At 39.1% G+C, this 14,747-nt stretch overlaps 2 protein-coding genes across 3 annotated transcripts in view; one reads left to right on the top strand and one right to left on the bottom strand.

The window, feature by feature from the left end:
* Positions 1-549: 549 nt before the first annotated feature.
* cgref1 (cell growth regulator with EF-hand domain 1) lies at positions 550-6,081 on the bottom strand. 2 transcript variants are annotated; one of them, XM_019891949.1, is made up of 7 exons: positions 5,737-6,081; positions 4,915-5,011; positions 4,564-4,638; positions 3,442-3,506; positions 3,200-3,327; positions 2,424-2,525; positions 550-1,558 (listed from the first exon to the last, which is right to left on the bottom strand). In XM_019891949.1, exons 1-7 carry the CDS (start codon positions 5,936-5,938, stop codon positions 1,265-1,267), a joined length of 963 nt encoding a protein of 320 aa, XP_019747508.1. In that variant the 5' UTR covers positions 5,939-6,081; the 3' UTR covers positions 550-1,264. The 2 variants fall into 2 exon arrangements, with proteins under 2 accessions (XP_019747508.1, XP_019747520.1); XM_019891961.1 differs by having other exon boundaries at positions 5,656-5,841.
* A 6,962-nt stretch (positions 6,082-13,043) lies between these two features.
* LOC109528781 (potassium channel subfamily K member 2-like) overlaps positions 13,044-14,747 on the top strand; it is a 12,661-nt gene continuing 10,957 nt past the window's right edge. Inside the window, exon 1 of the mRNA XM_019891744.1 lies at positions 13,044-13,336. Coding sequence (XP_019747303.1) covers position 13,336 — 1 coding nt within the window. The 5' untranslated portion in view covers positions 13,044-13,335. The remainder of the gene's footprint in view (positions 13,337-14,747) is intronic.

The raw sequence follows: 14,747 nt of genomic DNA, 5'->3' as shown, positions 1-14,747 counted from the left end.
ATACAAGTGTAAATTGTTTGGATTGTCATGATGATCATGATAATTTTGATCATTATAATAATTAAAATCATTTTAATTAATTCAGAGTGATTTTTTTTAATAATGTTTATTGAACAAGTCAGAATACAATTCTCAGTAAACAGAAAATTCAGAGTGATTCTCACGGGACTTCGAGGTCCACCTGACGTCATTACAACACGACTGTTAAATTACGCAAACAATGACTGTATTTTGTCAGCTGCAATACCTTAGTAATTTATCATGAGTTCATCATGACTATTGCCTTGTACTCTTTACTCCTTTAGTAGGTTTGTTTCTATTTCTTATTGAAGACATTGTACCTTCTATAATATTTATGCGTTTTGTTACATACGAAAATTGTCTGCATAGAGTTGTACACGTTCACATCAAAATTTCAAATTTTCAAAAGTTTTGAAAAAAATGCATAGAGTTGTACACGTTCACATCAAAATTTCAACAAAGTTTTGAAAAAAGAATGTTTTTGAAAAAAAGACCATATTACAAGTCTTCAGCATGTAGTGATTTTTTTTTGAGAAATTGAGAATTTTACTCATTTAGTAAATCCTTAGCCTGAAAATAAAAACAAATAAGAATGAAAAGTAGAAGAAAAAGTATAATGTCTGGCGGGGTTTGTATAAACGGTTCAGAAAAGAGGTAAAGGGACACAATTTACAGCAATGCATGAACCCATTCATAACACACTACAATACAGATACAGTACACAACAGAATTGGGTACTCAAATGTTGATGTTTTCATGAATATTTTCAGACGGCTATTAGGAAGCTGGAGTTCATGAAGTGAACATTTTTTATGCCATCCATGAGTCACACTAAAATTCTCCAAATTCTGTCTTTTTATCGGGTTTGGCATACTAAGAGAGAATTCCCTATTACTCGATTATTGTTTCGAACAAGTCAAGCAGGAAGACGTGGTTGATTTCATTGCACTATGCACACGCCTATTAGGCGCACGACATGTAAACAATATCCGTCCACAGAACGAACAAAATCCTGGAAATCATATCTAGTGGTCTTAAAAGTGCATAGTTCCATAACACTAATCATTGAACATGCTTTACGAGTCTGAAATGTTTACCTGGAGTTTGAATAAAAGATTGCATTTTTAATTGAAGATTTCCTTCTGCTCGTGTTTCATAAATATGGCAAAGAAGTGGTCTCAGACAATGGATGCCAATATATGACCACCCTATATTCCATCAGTCTTCTGCAGTGCTTGTGTGTTCATATTTCCGGTTGGCCCTGATGTACAGGGACTTCCTGTTCATGCCTCTGCTCTGCTGCAAAGTCTTCCGGGACTTGCTGTCCTCTGTGTTCATCTTCGTGTTGCATGGATTCTTGTTTTTCTTCTGCTCTAACTTCGTGTTGCACCTCCTCTTGATGAGCCTGACCGTATTCACCGGGCTCCTCCTGTTCTTTGGCTGCTTCCATCATCTCCTGCTTGGTATCCATGTCTGGCATCCCCTCGTCCAGAATCACCTTCTGATCATCCGATTGCCGATCCTCGATCTGATTGTCCTTTATGGCCAAAGGCAGAGAGGGTGGGTCTCACATTACAGTGGTCAAATAAGGTCATTTTATATTACATAATGTTCTATTAATGAAATAAAAAGTATAAAATAAGTCAGTATAAGCAGGTCAATATAACAGAAAAATAATGATGTCACTTTCATGTATTATTTATAATGGTTGTAATTTGAAGAACCACACAAAAAAGGACATATTAATATCATCAATAATTAGATTCAAACATGTTCAAGCCCTAACATTCTGTCTCTTTCATTATATTTGGTTTTAATAGCCATGATTCAAATATTTTTAAATTACTACTAATTAAAAGCTAAATTACACAAATATAAAAAATAAAAAATTCAATCTCCTCAATTGAAAACCTCACAATTTTCTAAAACTCTAAAATATGATGAATAATTTGAAGTTAAAGAATGTATAATTTTTTTCAATGAAAAAAATACACTCGGATACTTTAATTGTATTATTATTATTATTATTATTATTGTTTTTCATACTGAATTCTAAAATGCTCTTAATTTTCCAAAATTGCAAAAAAAAATAAAAAATAAAAAAAAAATGAACAGTGGTATGCCAATAGTGTGAAGCACCAGATAAAAAATACAAATACAAATTCATATCATTGCTCAGAGTCATAGGTGGGTAGCAGGTCACAAGCTAAATATAGTCCGTTGCGTTTGTTGAAGTAACTTTTGGGAAAATGTGTATGTGTCAGTAGTGCAAAATACTTTTTATTACGCGAATATTTTTGTTAAAAAGCGCTACTTCCATCCATCCACCCATCCATCCATTTTCTAATGCCTTTCTCTGCGCTAGGTTCGCGTTAACAACAAATTACAGTACTGTGCTCTACCTCTGTGTGAGCTGATGGAAGAGACAGCAGCTCTGAGGGAGTCAAGAGACCATCCCGGTTCACATCCTGACTCTGAAGAAGGAAATCCACCAGGGACACCACCTGGACACACAAACATATCAACAACAACAACAAAAAAAAGTTTTCCGCAGTGAGAAGTGGATGCTTTTGGCCGTCAACACGGGGTGCATTCGGGAATTCACTCTGATGCCCTAACACCACTCGGAGAGTGTGTGTGTGTGTGTGTGTGTGTGTGTGTGTGTGTGTGTGTTCAGAGAGACATTGCGCGTTCCCATCCAATTCATTTCCAAAAGCAGCCTATGTTATTAAGTAACGTAATCAGCAGGTCACGCTTGAAATGGTTCCTTTTCTTGTATTGTCTGACACACTGGGCTGTGGCATTCTTTTTTTTTGGAGCACTCTGAATAACCGAACGGCATATTTGAACAACGCTCTGAGTTTCCGAATGGTCAGGGCAAAGTAGTACGCATACGCACATATTTCTGAATGCATTCATGATTAGGAAAGGATGTTCTTACCTTTACTCGTCTTACTCTTGTTTATTATTATTATTATTATTTTTTAATAATAAATTTCCCCCCCAAAATTTGACATATAGTCTGGAGCAAGTTGTTTGTTGTTTTTTCTTCTTCATGATGCATTTTTTGAAAATGCCTTCAAGTCCCAAAATACAGTATAAATGAAAAACAAAATAAGTTATCTTACAAACATTTTGACGTCCTCTACATGAAAAACATTCTTTCACTTCTCCTTACATCCATGTCATTGGCCTGTTCTTCAGTTGCATGCTGGGAATTGTAGTCAGACAGCAGTTTCATCATCTCCAAGCCGTCCAGGCGTTCATTGCGGTCGAAGTCATACAGACGAAGTAGGTAGAACACCTCTGCCCAAACAACGGGAAAAATAAGTGTATGTTAAACTTATCATTTTTAATATCTAGCTTGGTAATTCTTCTTAGCCATGTGAAAATTGACATTAACTTGGTGCTGATATTTACCTTCATCTCGAGAGTTGATCTGAACATCGTCTTTTTTTGTTAACTCAATGTAACGCTGCAGCAACCTGCGAGGGAGACACACACACGCACACGCACACACACACGCACACACACACACACACACACACACACACACACACACACACACACACACACACACACATTTTACACATATAAGTAGTATGTTTGAAATATAAATTATGTAACACACTGACTCTGGACTTGTATGCGATACAATGTGTGAGCCATATGTGACGCAACCAATCAAGTCACGAGAAATAAATGACATTCACTGGACACTTCATTAGGTACAGCGGCACAATGACAATAACAAACAGGTATGTGTATTTTGTTAAATGTGCCATCATATGATCAATAGGTCAGATGGAATGTAGATGACTGCAAACTACAACCACATTGGTAAACATTGCAACCATCAATTAATTTGTGTAACGCTTTTCCTCATACAAGTAGCAGATGAGCTGGAGTCGATCCCAGCTGACTTTAGGCAAAAGGTGTGATCAACCCTCGAGGGATAGCCAGCCATGCAGAGAACACATATTGACAAAAAGGCCTTTCACACTCTATGGACAATTTTGAGTCTTGGTTTCCGTAATATCCGTGTTTTTGGAATGTAGGCCAAAGCTGGCACACCTACGCAAGCATGATAACGCAAACTTAACACAGGAAGGTCGAAACCGAGAGTCAAATCTCAAACCTCAGTAATGTAAGTCAAACATCTTTAAAAATTTGGAATAACTGACTTCTGAATATGCACCAACTGTACCTAATATTGTGACCAGTGAGTGTAAGCTAGTCTGTTTTGAAAGACACAATAATTCGGTTTACTATAAATGTCAGCTAAAATAAACCCCAATAAACATGCTAAGGGATCTAGCATGGATGGATATACTGTACGTTGCAACATGAATCAGTATGATTGCACATGTAATCTTATCATTGTAGGGCACAACATTGTAACAACACAGCAGCTAAAGTCCACAATGACAAGATAATCGTGTCTTGGCCCACTAAAACAGAAATGTACAAAAATACTGACACATGTTGTTGACTAGCTATGTGTCGGGTTGTTGTTGTTGTTGTTGTTGTTGTGTCAGTCACCTTCGCTCCTCCTCTCCTGAACCAAAAGGATTGGTCAGCAATTTGGAATCTGGGTGAACTCTCTCTGGATCCTCTCTTTTGGATATGTTGAAAAGTTGAAAATGCACATTATGTAATACTACCCAATACAGTACTACTATGCAAATATATGCAAAACATCCAAATAATCGATATGACGTCATTCGTTCTGCAGGCATACCAATGACACCGTTTTCTTTCTTTACTGTATGTAAGACAACGATTGGACATTCGAAGCAACAGCATGAAGCATTCTGTGTCATAAAGCTTAGCAACATGTTCACAAAAACCAGAGCGAGTGTACACAGAATGCAGTGCAAACATGTGGTTTACCTTTGAGGTGCAGTCTGGGATCGGTGAACCTGCAGGATCAGAGCCAGAACCAGAAGTGATGGGACTAGTCTGTTCAGATGTCTATCCATGATCAGGCCTAAACAAACACACTTATAAATAATTATACATGACGTTGCTATATTGTAACAATGAAACAACTACCGCACTCTATGTCTTTTAAGAATCTGTAGGCCCACAGGGCAAGTAGGTAGTATTATATTACCCATTTAGGAAACTTATTTGAAGATCTTTATTCCACGAGCATGTGCGCAAATGTTTAGCCACTTCTGTTACATTGGGATGAAGATTGAGTGATTCTGATGGAGGCCACTTAAAGCACTTTATCGCGATATTGACTTGGCCAGTCAAAGTCAACTGTACCAAAACGAAGCAAGAAGTAAAATAAACCACGACGGAGCTGGAGCAGTGTGTCGTTACGTTTAGTAGCTACACTTTTTCACAACCGATCCATGCGCGCAGCACTTTTTTTTATCCTGCTCTTGTATTGGATCGCAATAGATCGTGCAAGTGTGCCTAATGTTGTGACCACCAGTGAATATACATGACTATTAAAAGTCGGTTGCAATAACCGACTGTGTATCGAGACGAAACAATAAGCGTGACCGTCGACAACGTTGGGCATGTTTCTAAAACATATGTGCTTGGTAATAAATTGACAGCTAGCATGCAATGCAGAGGACAGGTCGAGCAGAACACATAAACCCGTGCGCGGCCACGTACCTATCACCGCAGATGAAGTGAGCTCACAGCGAAGGTAAAAGCCAGGTGAGATATTGCTGAGGTGGTGATGCGTTCAATTACCAGTATTAGCGTTTAGCGCCTCCTTCTGCAGCTGGTACGTGAACGCGCCGCGGGCTCTGCACTGCGCCAGGCGCGCGCTCTTAACCGCCGCCGAATGGAAAAGTGAGTGTGTTGGCAGCCACGTGGAAGATCCAGGCAGCAGACACACATGCACAGCCTGCGTGTCTCGGCCACGTCCACAGCCTGATCCAGCTTGTTTCATTTGGCGTCGACACCAAACCTGGATTTCGTTTCATTGCAAGCACGACACGAGGGTTCCACCCATAGACATTTGAGTTTCTGGAAGCTGAGCATTTGAACTTATTTTTTTATGTACAACATTGGACACGGACACACGCACACGCGCATACACAAGCATCTGTAAGGAGCCGCTTGGTTAACGATCCACACGCCTCAGTATAAAAGTAATAGAAACACGTGATTTGTTTCAACCTATCCGGGAAGGTCATGATCATAACGCTTATACAACACCATGCATCTTGAAATGTTTAGCGCATTAACAACTGCTGCAACTGTAACAAAGCGCCTCACAGAACTTTTAACATAAATTATTACAGTAATAGATCATAGTTGTTGTTACGATTGTTGACGTATATTATATGACATGTTTTATTCATATATTGTATTGCATGAATAAAAACTCGCTAGTTTTCCTGACTTAAAACATCATGAACTGTTAATTCAATCTGGAAAAAGAAAAAAATGTATTTCATCTTCTTGCATGTCTGCAACAAAAAACAGGAGTGTAAACTGAAACCAAACTTGTGAGCCTGTGAGATATCACGAGTGCAATAATGTAACATATCGTATATATGTAATCTACATATTATAAATTTTATGTATTTGAACATTGATCCATCCAATACCACTAATACAGTGAATGTAATTATATGAATGACAAATAAATAAAGGGAGCATACCGAAATACTTGGAAATGCAACATTTCAGCCCAAAAAAAAATTAAAAAGCTTTAGTCGTTGCTATTCCCGCTAACAACCACTGGGGGGCAACACACTAAAAAGTAAAGTCGCGCAGTACTGTACTCATACGATTGCGTGCATTCCCGAATAAATCAATGTATTAAGACTATATTTAACCAAGCTTTTCAAAAACCTACCTGGTCTTAATTCGACAAGCAACATGAAATATTTTCCAATACACTGACTACAGAATGCTTATACAAAAATAAAAAAATAACATATGTATTAGTCCAATACTTCCTCAGAGCTCTCTTCCTCATGTCAAGTTACACTGCAAATAGCATTAATAAAAAAATATATATATATTGAAAAACACGTTGACACGGCCGTGTTTGTTCTTTGGCTCATGATTAGGGCAGGAAACGTTGCCTATTTACTCGTCGTATGACAACACAACAGTGCAAAGCAGGTGCTTCGGCAAAAACAAAACATGAACACTTGCACTTGTACACGTGTGGTTACAGTGTGATCGCTCCTCATTTTGTCACAGCTGGATGGTGTACAAACATCCCACTGAAGAATCCTAATTGCTGAGTTGCAGCTTTGTGAGTGCGCGCGCGTGTTCGTATGCGTGTGTGCGAATGAGGCAGAAAACGAGACGGTTAGACTCAGAATGCAAAGTTCTGTGGATGATTCCCGTTTTTATCGGGGCGGAATGGCTCAGTAATAGTGTGGTCGATCCTTGAGCAAGATACCGAACCCCCCAGTTGCTCCTGATGCTTCGTCATCAGTAGGTGAATGTACGACCAGTGTAAACCGCTTCACAAGTGACAGCCCATTTACCATATCTTGACGATTCACTGCTGTCGTGGAACATTCTTTTAAATCAGGACTGTGCGAATGAGGCAGAAAACGAGACGGTTAGACTCAAAATGCAAAATTCTGTGGATGATTCCCGTTCTTTTATCGGGGCGGAATGGCTCAGTGATAGAGTGGTCGACCATGACGAAGTGTCCTTGAGCAAGATAATGAACCCCGAGTTGCTCCTGATGCTTCGTCATCAGTAGGTGAATGTACGACCAGTGTAAACCGCTTGACAAGTGACAGCCCATTTACCATATCGTGACGATTCACTGCTATCATGGAACATTCTTTTAAATCAGGACCCTCATGTCTGTATTGTTGAAAAACGCTGCCTGACATTTTCAGAAGATTCATTGGAAACTGCACTTACGTTACAGGGTGCACTTAAGATTTGAACTTGGACCTCAGATAGGTCTTCTTGGGGAAACCGTATGGGTTCTGACATAGGACATGAATTCTGAAAAAATAAAAAGAAATGAGATGAAAATTATGATGTCTTGAAGAGGTGCCAAGTATTTTGACCAAGGTGTCTTTGTTTATTGTTTAGGTATTATTTCACTGAGTAGAGTTCTTGCTATTATACAGGTGCAACGCTATGAATCAAAATACGATATCAAAATACGGTAGAAAAGTCATATTATATAAATTCAATCGGAGGCCACTTCCCACCTAATTTCTTGTTCGAAATCATTTGGGTAATTTCTTATTTATTCTGTGTTTTAGTATACAGTACATTTTCAGAGTGAGTTAACGCCAAGGATTTTGACCAAGGTGTCTTTGTTTATTGTTTAGGTATTATTTCACTTAGTAGAGTTCTTGCTATTATACAGGTGCAAAGCTATAAATCAAAATACAATATCAAAATACGGTAGAAAAGTCATATTATATAAATTCAATCGGAGGCCACTTCCCACCTAATTTCTTGTTCGAAATCATTTGGGTAATTTCTTATTTATTCTGTGTTTTAGTATACAGTACATTTTCAGAGTGAGTCCCCAGGGAGCAGATGAATAGCAGACCTGTTGTAATAAGAGTTCACAAGGGATTAGACATTGTGATTTCCTGGAAATGGTGTCCAAGTGATCATTTGAAAAGATAAGCCCTCGAGTTATAGAAATAAAGTGCTGCATACTGATATTAAAACAGCGTGAGAAACCATCAACATGATCAGTCGTCACATGGATGAAATCATCAATGAATAATAATAGCATCATTTTACAGGTAATTTCAGCAAGTTAATCATTCGGTGTTCATCGAAGCGGCAGCCCTTCTCAAGTTGACCGTTCAAAAAGGTCGGTGACCCGTGTCCTGTTGTTATGTCCTGTGTGATGTTACCGTTTTGTCAGTCTAACTCCACTTTACACATGTGACACAATTAACAGCTGTCGACTCCATGTACTATTTTGCGAGCTGCGTGCGCTTCCCAGCACCATGTCACGCAATTTCAGGACTCTGTTTGTTTTCAGCATTAGCAGAAGAATGTTTACCCTTTAATTGGGGTTGGTTGGCCTGCACGCACACACGCACGCGCGCGAGCGCACACACACACACACACACACACACACACACACACACACACACACACACACACACACACAAACTCAACCGCAGGTCCCATTTGGAAGCCCCTCCACCTTCACTCAGTTACATAACAGGGATTAACTTGTACTATTTTGTGGGCCCCAACAGTCCAAACCATGGAAGCTATTTTTAGGTGCGGACCCCAATATAACATCAACACATGATCTGGTATATAATGGCTAAATTAACAGTGATATGTGCAGCGGGGGCCTCACATAAGAACACTAACATGCATCGTGTCAGGCCCTTTCAACTCTTTGTTACCAGCACCTATTTTTTTTAAACATATTTAGTAAAGCACTCAATTTCAAATACCTTTCTTGCAGTGTCAATCCAAACTACACATTATCTTTGTAAGGTCATATTTATCTGTATTAGATCTCATTAGATGAATGACTGCCAACCATTGTGCTAATTGAAATGATCCAATTTCACTTGCTCGTTGGAAAATTCTTATGTATTTATTACAAATGTGTTCATCTGTTTATGCCAATGATAAAATTAAATGCTCTGCCAATAGATGGCAGAAGGTACATCTATCCATCCATTTTGGAATCCGGTTATCCTTACGAGGGTCGCGGGCGTGCTGGAGTCTATCCCGGGCAGAAGACGGGGTACGCACTGAACTGGTTGCCAGCCAATCGCAGAGCACACATTGAAAAACAAACATTCGCACCTACGGACAATTTAGAGTGCTCGATTTACCTACCATGCGTGTATTTGGAATGTGGGAGAAAACCGGAGAAAACTCACACAAATACGGGGAGAACATTCAAACTCCACACAGGAAGGCCGAGGCCCGGAATCGAACCCCGGACCGCTGCACTGTGAGGCGGACGTGCTAACCAGTCGATCACTATGCCGCTGACAATGAGTAACAAAAATTGTATTCTTTTTTTTTCCCTTACAATAATCACTCACTGATCAGCATGATCGGTCCAGTTTGAGCCAGTTTTATATGGTTTTAGACTGGCATGAATCAGATGGACAACACACACACGGGCACGCACGCATACGCTCACACACACAAACTCACAAATGCCAGGCATTTCTATACACTTGAGTTTGTTTGAACTAGTTGCCGTCACATTCCACAAGCCTATTATTATGAGTTTCTGGTCATTACAACTGGACAGTCAGGAAGCACTAATTGTGTCGCAGTACAATACCTCGCACACACGCACGAACGCATGCACACACGCACACGAGCACAGACGAGCACGCACGCAACACAGTACGCTATTGCCACAGAGAGGATGTTTCTCTTGCACTCTGGCAACACGACTGGATTTCTTGTACAACACACACTGAGAGGGCAGTTCCGCTTCATCATGGGCGACTAATTGCAGCCCAGCATGCTGCCAGCATGTTATGAAGCAGCCTCCAATGGTCATTAGCCCACAGGTATTTGTGGGCACTTATTTTAAGCGCATAGGATCACTAGTCTCCCTTGTACATAGACCCACCTAAGCATGACATGTTTGTGATGAAGAGGGCCCAACAAAAGTTCGATAGAAGAGAGTGCGGTAAGTTGAGCAACTTACAAGTCTATCTGGTTTTTGTGTACGGGAGAATCCATCCATCCATCCATCTATTTTCTGTTCCAATTCTGAAATATACATTCATCTATGAGTTTGCCCCCAAATTGTAAATACCTGTGGTGATCCTGGAAGAAAAAAAACTAGCTCAATTTAACCACCTCTGTCATACTTGTAACTTTTGGTGAGTAGCGTCGCTGAAATTGATAACAAATAAAAAGAAAACTTGTTGCACTCAGTTCCGTAAAAATAGAGGCTTTTTAATTTTATCATTGGCCCCTTCCACAGGAATGAGTCTCATGATTGCCTTAGCATTACTAAAACTATTTGACATGATATTCGGTATTTTGGCTCACTGTGATTACATGTCACTCTTCAATAATTATGACACACTGAACTGCTGCTATCATGATGAAAAGAGGAAAAAGACCAACTAGACTAGGAGCATCCTATACATTAAGATGGATGATGAGAAGTTAATTGAATACACGTCGTAATGAGTGGATATAAAAAGTCTAAACACTCTGTTAAAATGGCAGGTTTTTGTGATCAGCCCTTCTCCTGGCCGATACCTTGGAACAATGAGATCACTCTGACTCTGTGGAAGCTGCTCGCGCTATAAGATGCAATTACACCAATGTCAGGGAAAGCCTACTAGAACATCTCTACTTTAACTGGGGTTAATCGGAGACACTCCAAATGGCCACTCCCGTTTAACAGGAGTTTGAATGTGATTGGTAAACTAAAAACAGCCGCGTCCTCAAACATAAGAGGGTGCACACACTTGTGCAATCGCAAGAGGGAGACTTGCCTCTTGCCCCAAAGTCAGCTCGGATATGTTCTAATTCACTCTTATCCCTAATGAGACGAGCAGTGTAACCAATAGAGCGATTGATATTCCTAATATTTCACGACATACACTAATATCTTTTTAATATCTTTTTCTTACTTTCCTCACGGACTCGTATTCTACCTGACAAACCATTGGAGTCTCCCTCTTCTGGCCAGCATAAAGAATGCACTCACATGGTGCTGGACTGATTTCTTCATCAAATAGCCACACTTTGCTGTGTTGTATCACAAACACAATCGTCACAGTAGACAAACACATGTGCACAGCACTGAGTGTTCAGCTAACCGTGACACACATCGACCCACACGTGTCTATCTTTGGCTGTATAAATGGGCATGTAATTATTATTATTTTTTTGTGTGTGGGAGCCAGCAAGGGGAAGCATGAAGATTTAAACTGCTATTAATTTCTCATCAGCAGCAGAGTGTCAAGAGAGCCGACGGGGACGGCAATCATGAGGATGACAATGCCAGATCAGCATCCTGCTAAACATTTGAAATGGATGCCAAACATCACAGAGAGAGGGAGAGAGCGAGAGAGAGAGAGAGAGCGAGAGAAAGAGAGAGAGAGAGAGAGAGAGAGAGAGAGAAGCATTAAAAATAAACTGAATTTCAAACCTGCAAAATTACATGACAGGGTTTTTGAAAATGTTTGTGATGTTGTTTTCCAAAACATGTTTTGTGATGTATCCCCCCCACAACCTTCAAAAAAAACATGTTATGAATAATTTTGTACATTTTCAACTTTAAACTTAAATTAATCTTTGCTGGTATCTGTTATCTATTCTAGAAGCACACATGATGCTATTCAAAAGTTTGAGGTCAGAGAAGAAACCATTAAGTCTCATTTATTCAGCAACTCCCTCTCTCCAAAATTCGAGGGTGAAAATGAATACATTCATTTTCATTATTATTGTTAATGATTTGGTTAATGGCTAAATTGTAAAGAATAAAATTAAAAATACTACACAATACATTTGATCTACTTTTTTAATTTTTAAGTATTTTAATGACAGTAAAATCATTTACAAAAACGTACATGTATATTTTAACTTAATTATTTGTTGTTGTTGTTGTTTTTTTTTTTTTTTTACCTTAACTCAGGGGTGTCAAACAGATTTTTGTTGCAGGCCACATTTTAGTTACCGTTTCCCTTGGACGGCTGTTAGGACTGTGAAACCATATAAAGAAGTCAAGAATAAAATGGTTTATTCCACTATTGTTTAACTTATCGTAATGAGGGTTTGGTAAGAAGAAGATGCTTGCAATATCTCTCTTGTTTATTACATATGAGAATTTGACAATGTGGTACAGATTATAGCAAGCGTCACGGAAGTGGAAGTTGTAATGTTTGATTTGCTATCCTGGGCCACATAAATGCATGTGATACTGTGTGTGTGTGTGTGTGTGTGTGTGTGTGTGTGTGTGTGTGTGTGTGTGTGTGTGTGTGTGTGTGTGTGTGTGTCATGACCAGAACTTCACTCTTTGTGAGTGTGCATGCATGTGTGTTTCTCCACCCATCTCTCTCCCCCTCCTGCTCCTCCCTCTGTTTTATCCCATCCCTCCTTCGCTCAGGGAGCGCAGTGGAGCAGCGTGCATGCCAGAGAGCCAAAGAGCATTTGTCTGGCACACGTGGAGCTCCAACACCGCTCTGCCGCTGGCCCGGCCTCAGCGGAGGAGAGACCAAGAAGACGAGGAAGAGGAGGAGGAAGAGCAGGACAAGGAGGCCTCAGCATCACAGGGAGGAGAGGCCAAGAGGAGGAAAGATTCCCCGAAACGCAGTGAGGGCGTCGAATGAGGAGGAGAAGAGGAGCCCGGAGGGCATTGGATAGGCTCAATCCAGGAGTGAGTAGCACTGATTGTAGTACTTTTTAAATTTATTTATTTATTCATTTTAATACATTGAAATATTTCCGTGCGTACCTGAAGATGGCAATAGTATTTTCCAGTAACATTTTACATTACATGTAAAGTAGTGACATAACAGCGCAATTAGCTCATCTCATATATTTAAAAAAAAAAAAAAAAAGCTTTTCATTTTGTTGAGTGAGAGTCCATACCGCAGTTCTATCTACAATTGTCTTAATTTATATTGTTATAATAATAAAAATGGTCTTAAAACACAAACGCTGACAGTTATTTTTAAGTTCATGTTTAGTTTGTAATACATCTTTTGTATTGTTTGCTTGATTAAGCATAATGTACAGTGTATGACTGTCTGTTTATGCAACAAAAAAAAGCTGAGAAACGATATTCTTTTACAAAGCATCAAATTGTTGACAGCCTATCTTTTTCGACATTTTTTTTCACCACTGAACTTATCGTGGACAAGTGAAAAAACATTTCAATTGCAATAATGCTGAGCAGTGACGCCATTGAAAGCTTGTTTAAAACGATTTTTGTTCATTATGTGACCTGGTAATGACTGCGTTTGTTATCTACGGCCTTTAATTGTTGCATGTGTATGAAATAGCAACAAAAAAGCTATTGCCAGAAACTAATGGTTAGTGCAATGTAACAGAGTGAACCAGCCATTCTCAACGTGTGGTACGCGGGCTCCCTCTCGTGGTAGGAGGAAAAAAGCAAAAAAAAAGAATTAAATGTTGAAAATGTGTGTTACAGTGGCTGAAACATTTTTTTTTCATCCAGTGCAGTACATTTCATGTGTTCAATTTTGTACAATGCATTTACTGTTTTTTAAAAAATATTTATTTCGCTAATTTTGTCTCACTTTTATATGTACCTGTAAACATTTTCACTGAAACAAGTACAGTTTTATTTCCCCTATACTTAAGCATCATGTTAATTCTAATTGTACATAATGTTACAGTGGTTTACACTAATACGAAATATACTTTTAAGGAATAAAACCTCTGTCTTGTTTTTTATGTTACTTTATTATAATGTTGATCATAACGGTGGTACTTGGAGAGCTACAAATGATTTTAGGTGGTACTTGGTGTAAAATGTTGGAGAATCACAATCTAAAATTAAGTTACTGTACCTTTGTGTACTGTACTGTACAGTTATTCTAAACTACTTTTAAAAAATGTTGTCACTAAAACAGGCAAGAGAGAGCGAGTCATGTGTTTGCTTGTGTCAGGATTGAAAGGCCATTTCGAAGCCTTGTCTGTGATTTATTTATAAAGACTTCTAAAATTAACAACGAAATGGCCGTAGCAAGTGAAGTGAGACAGTGTGGGTAAAACACAATTCCTGGCGATGTTTTTTTTTTTTTCTCCCCCCCCCCCCCCCC

This window comes from Hippocampus comes, unplaced genomic scaffold (genome assembly GCF_001891065.2).
Source record: "Hippocampus comes isolate QL1 unplaced genomic scaffold, H_comes_QL1_v1.1 scaffold275, whole genome shotgun sequence".
Lineage (NCBI taxonomy): Eukaryota > Metazoa > Chordata > Actinopteri > Syngnathiformes > Syngnathidae > Hippocampus > Hippocampus comes.
Note: the sequence above shows the minus strand (reverse complement) of the source record. Positions and strands in the feature narration are given on the sequence as shown.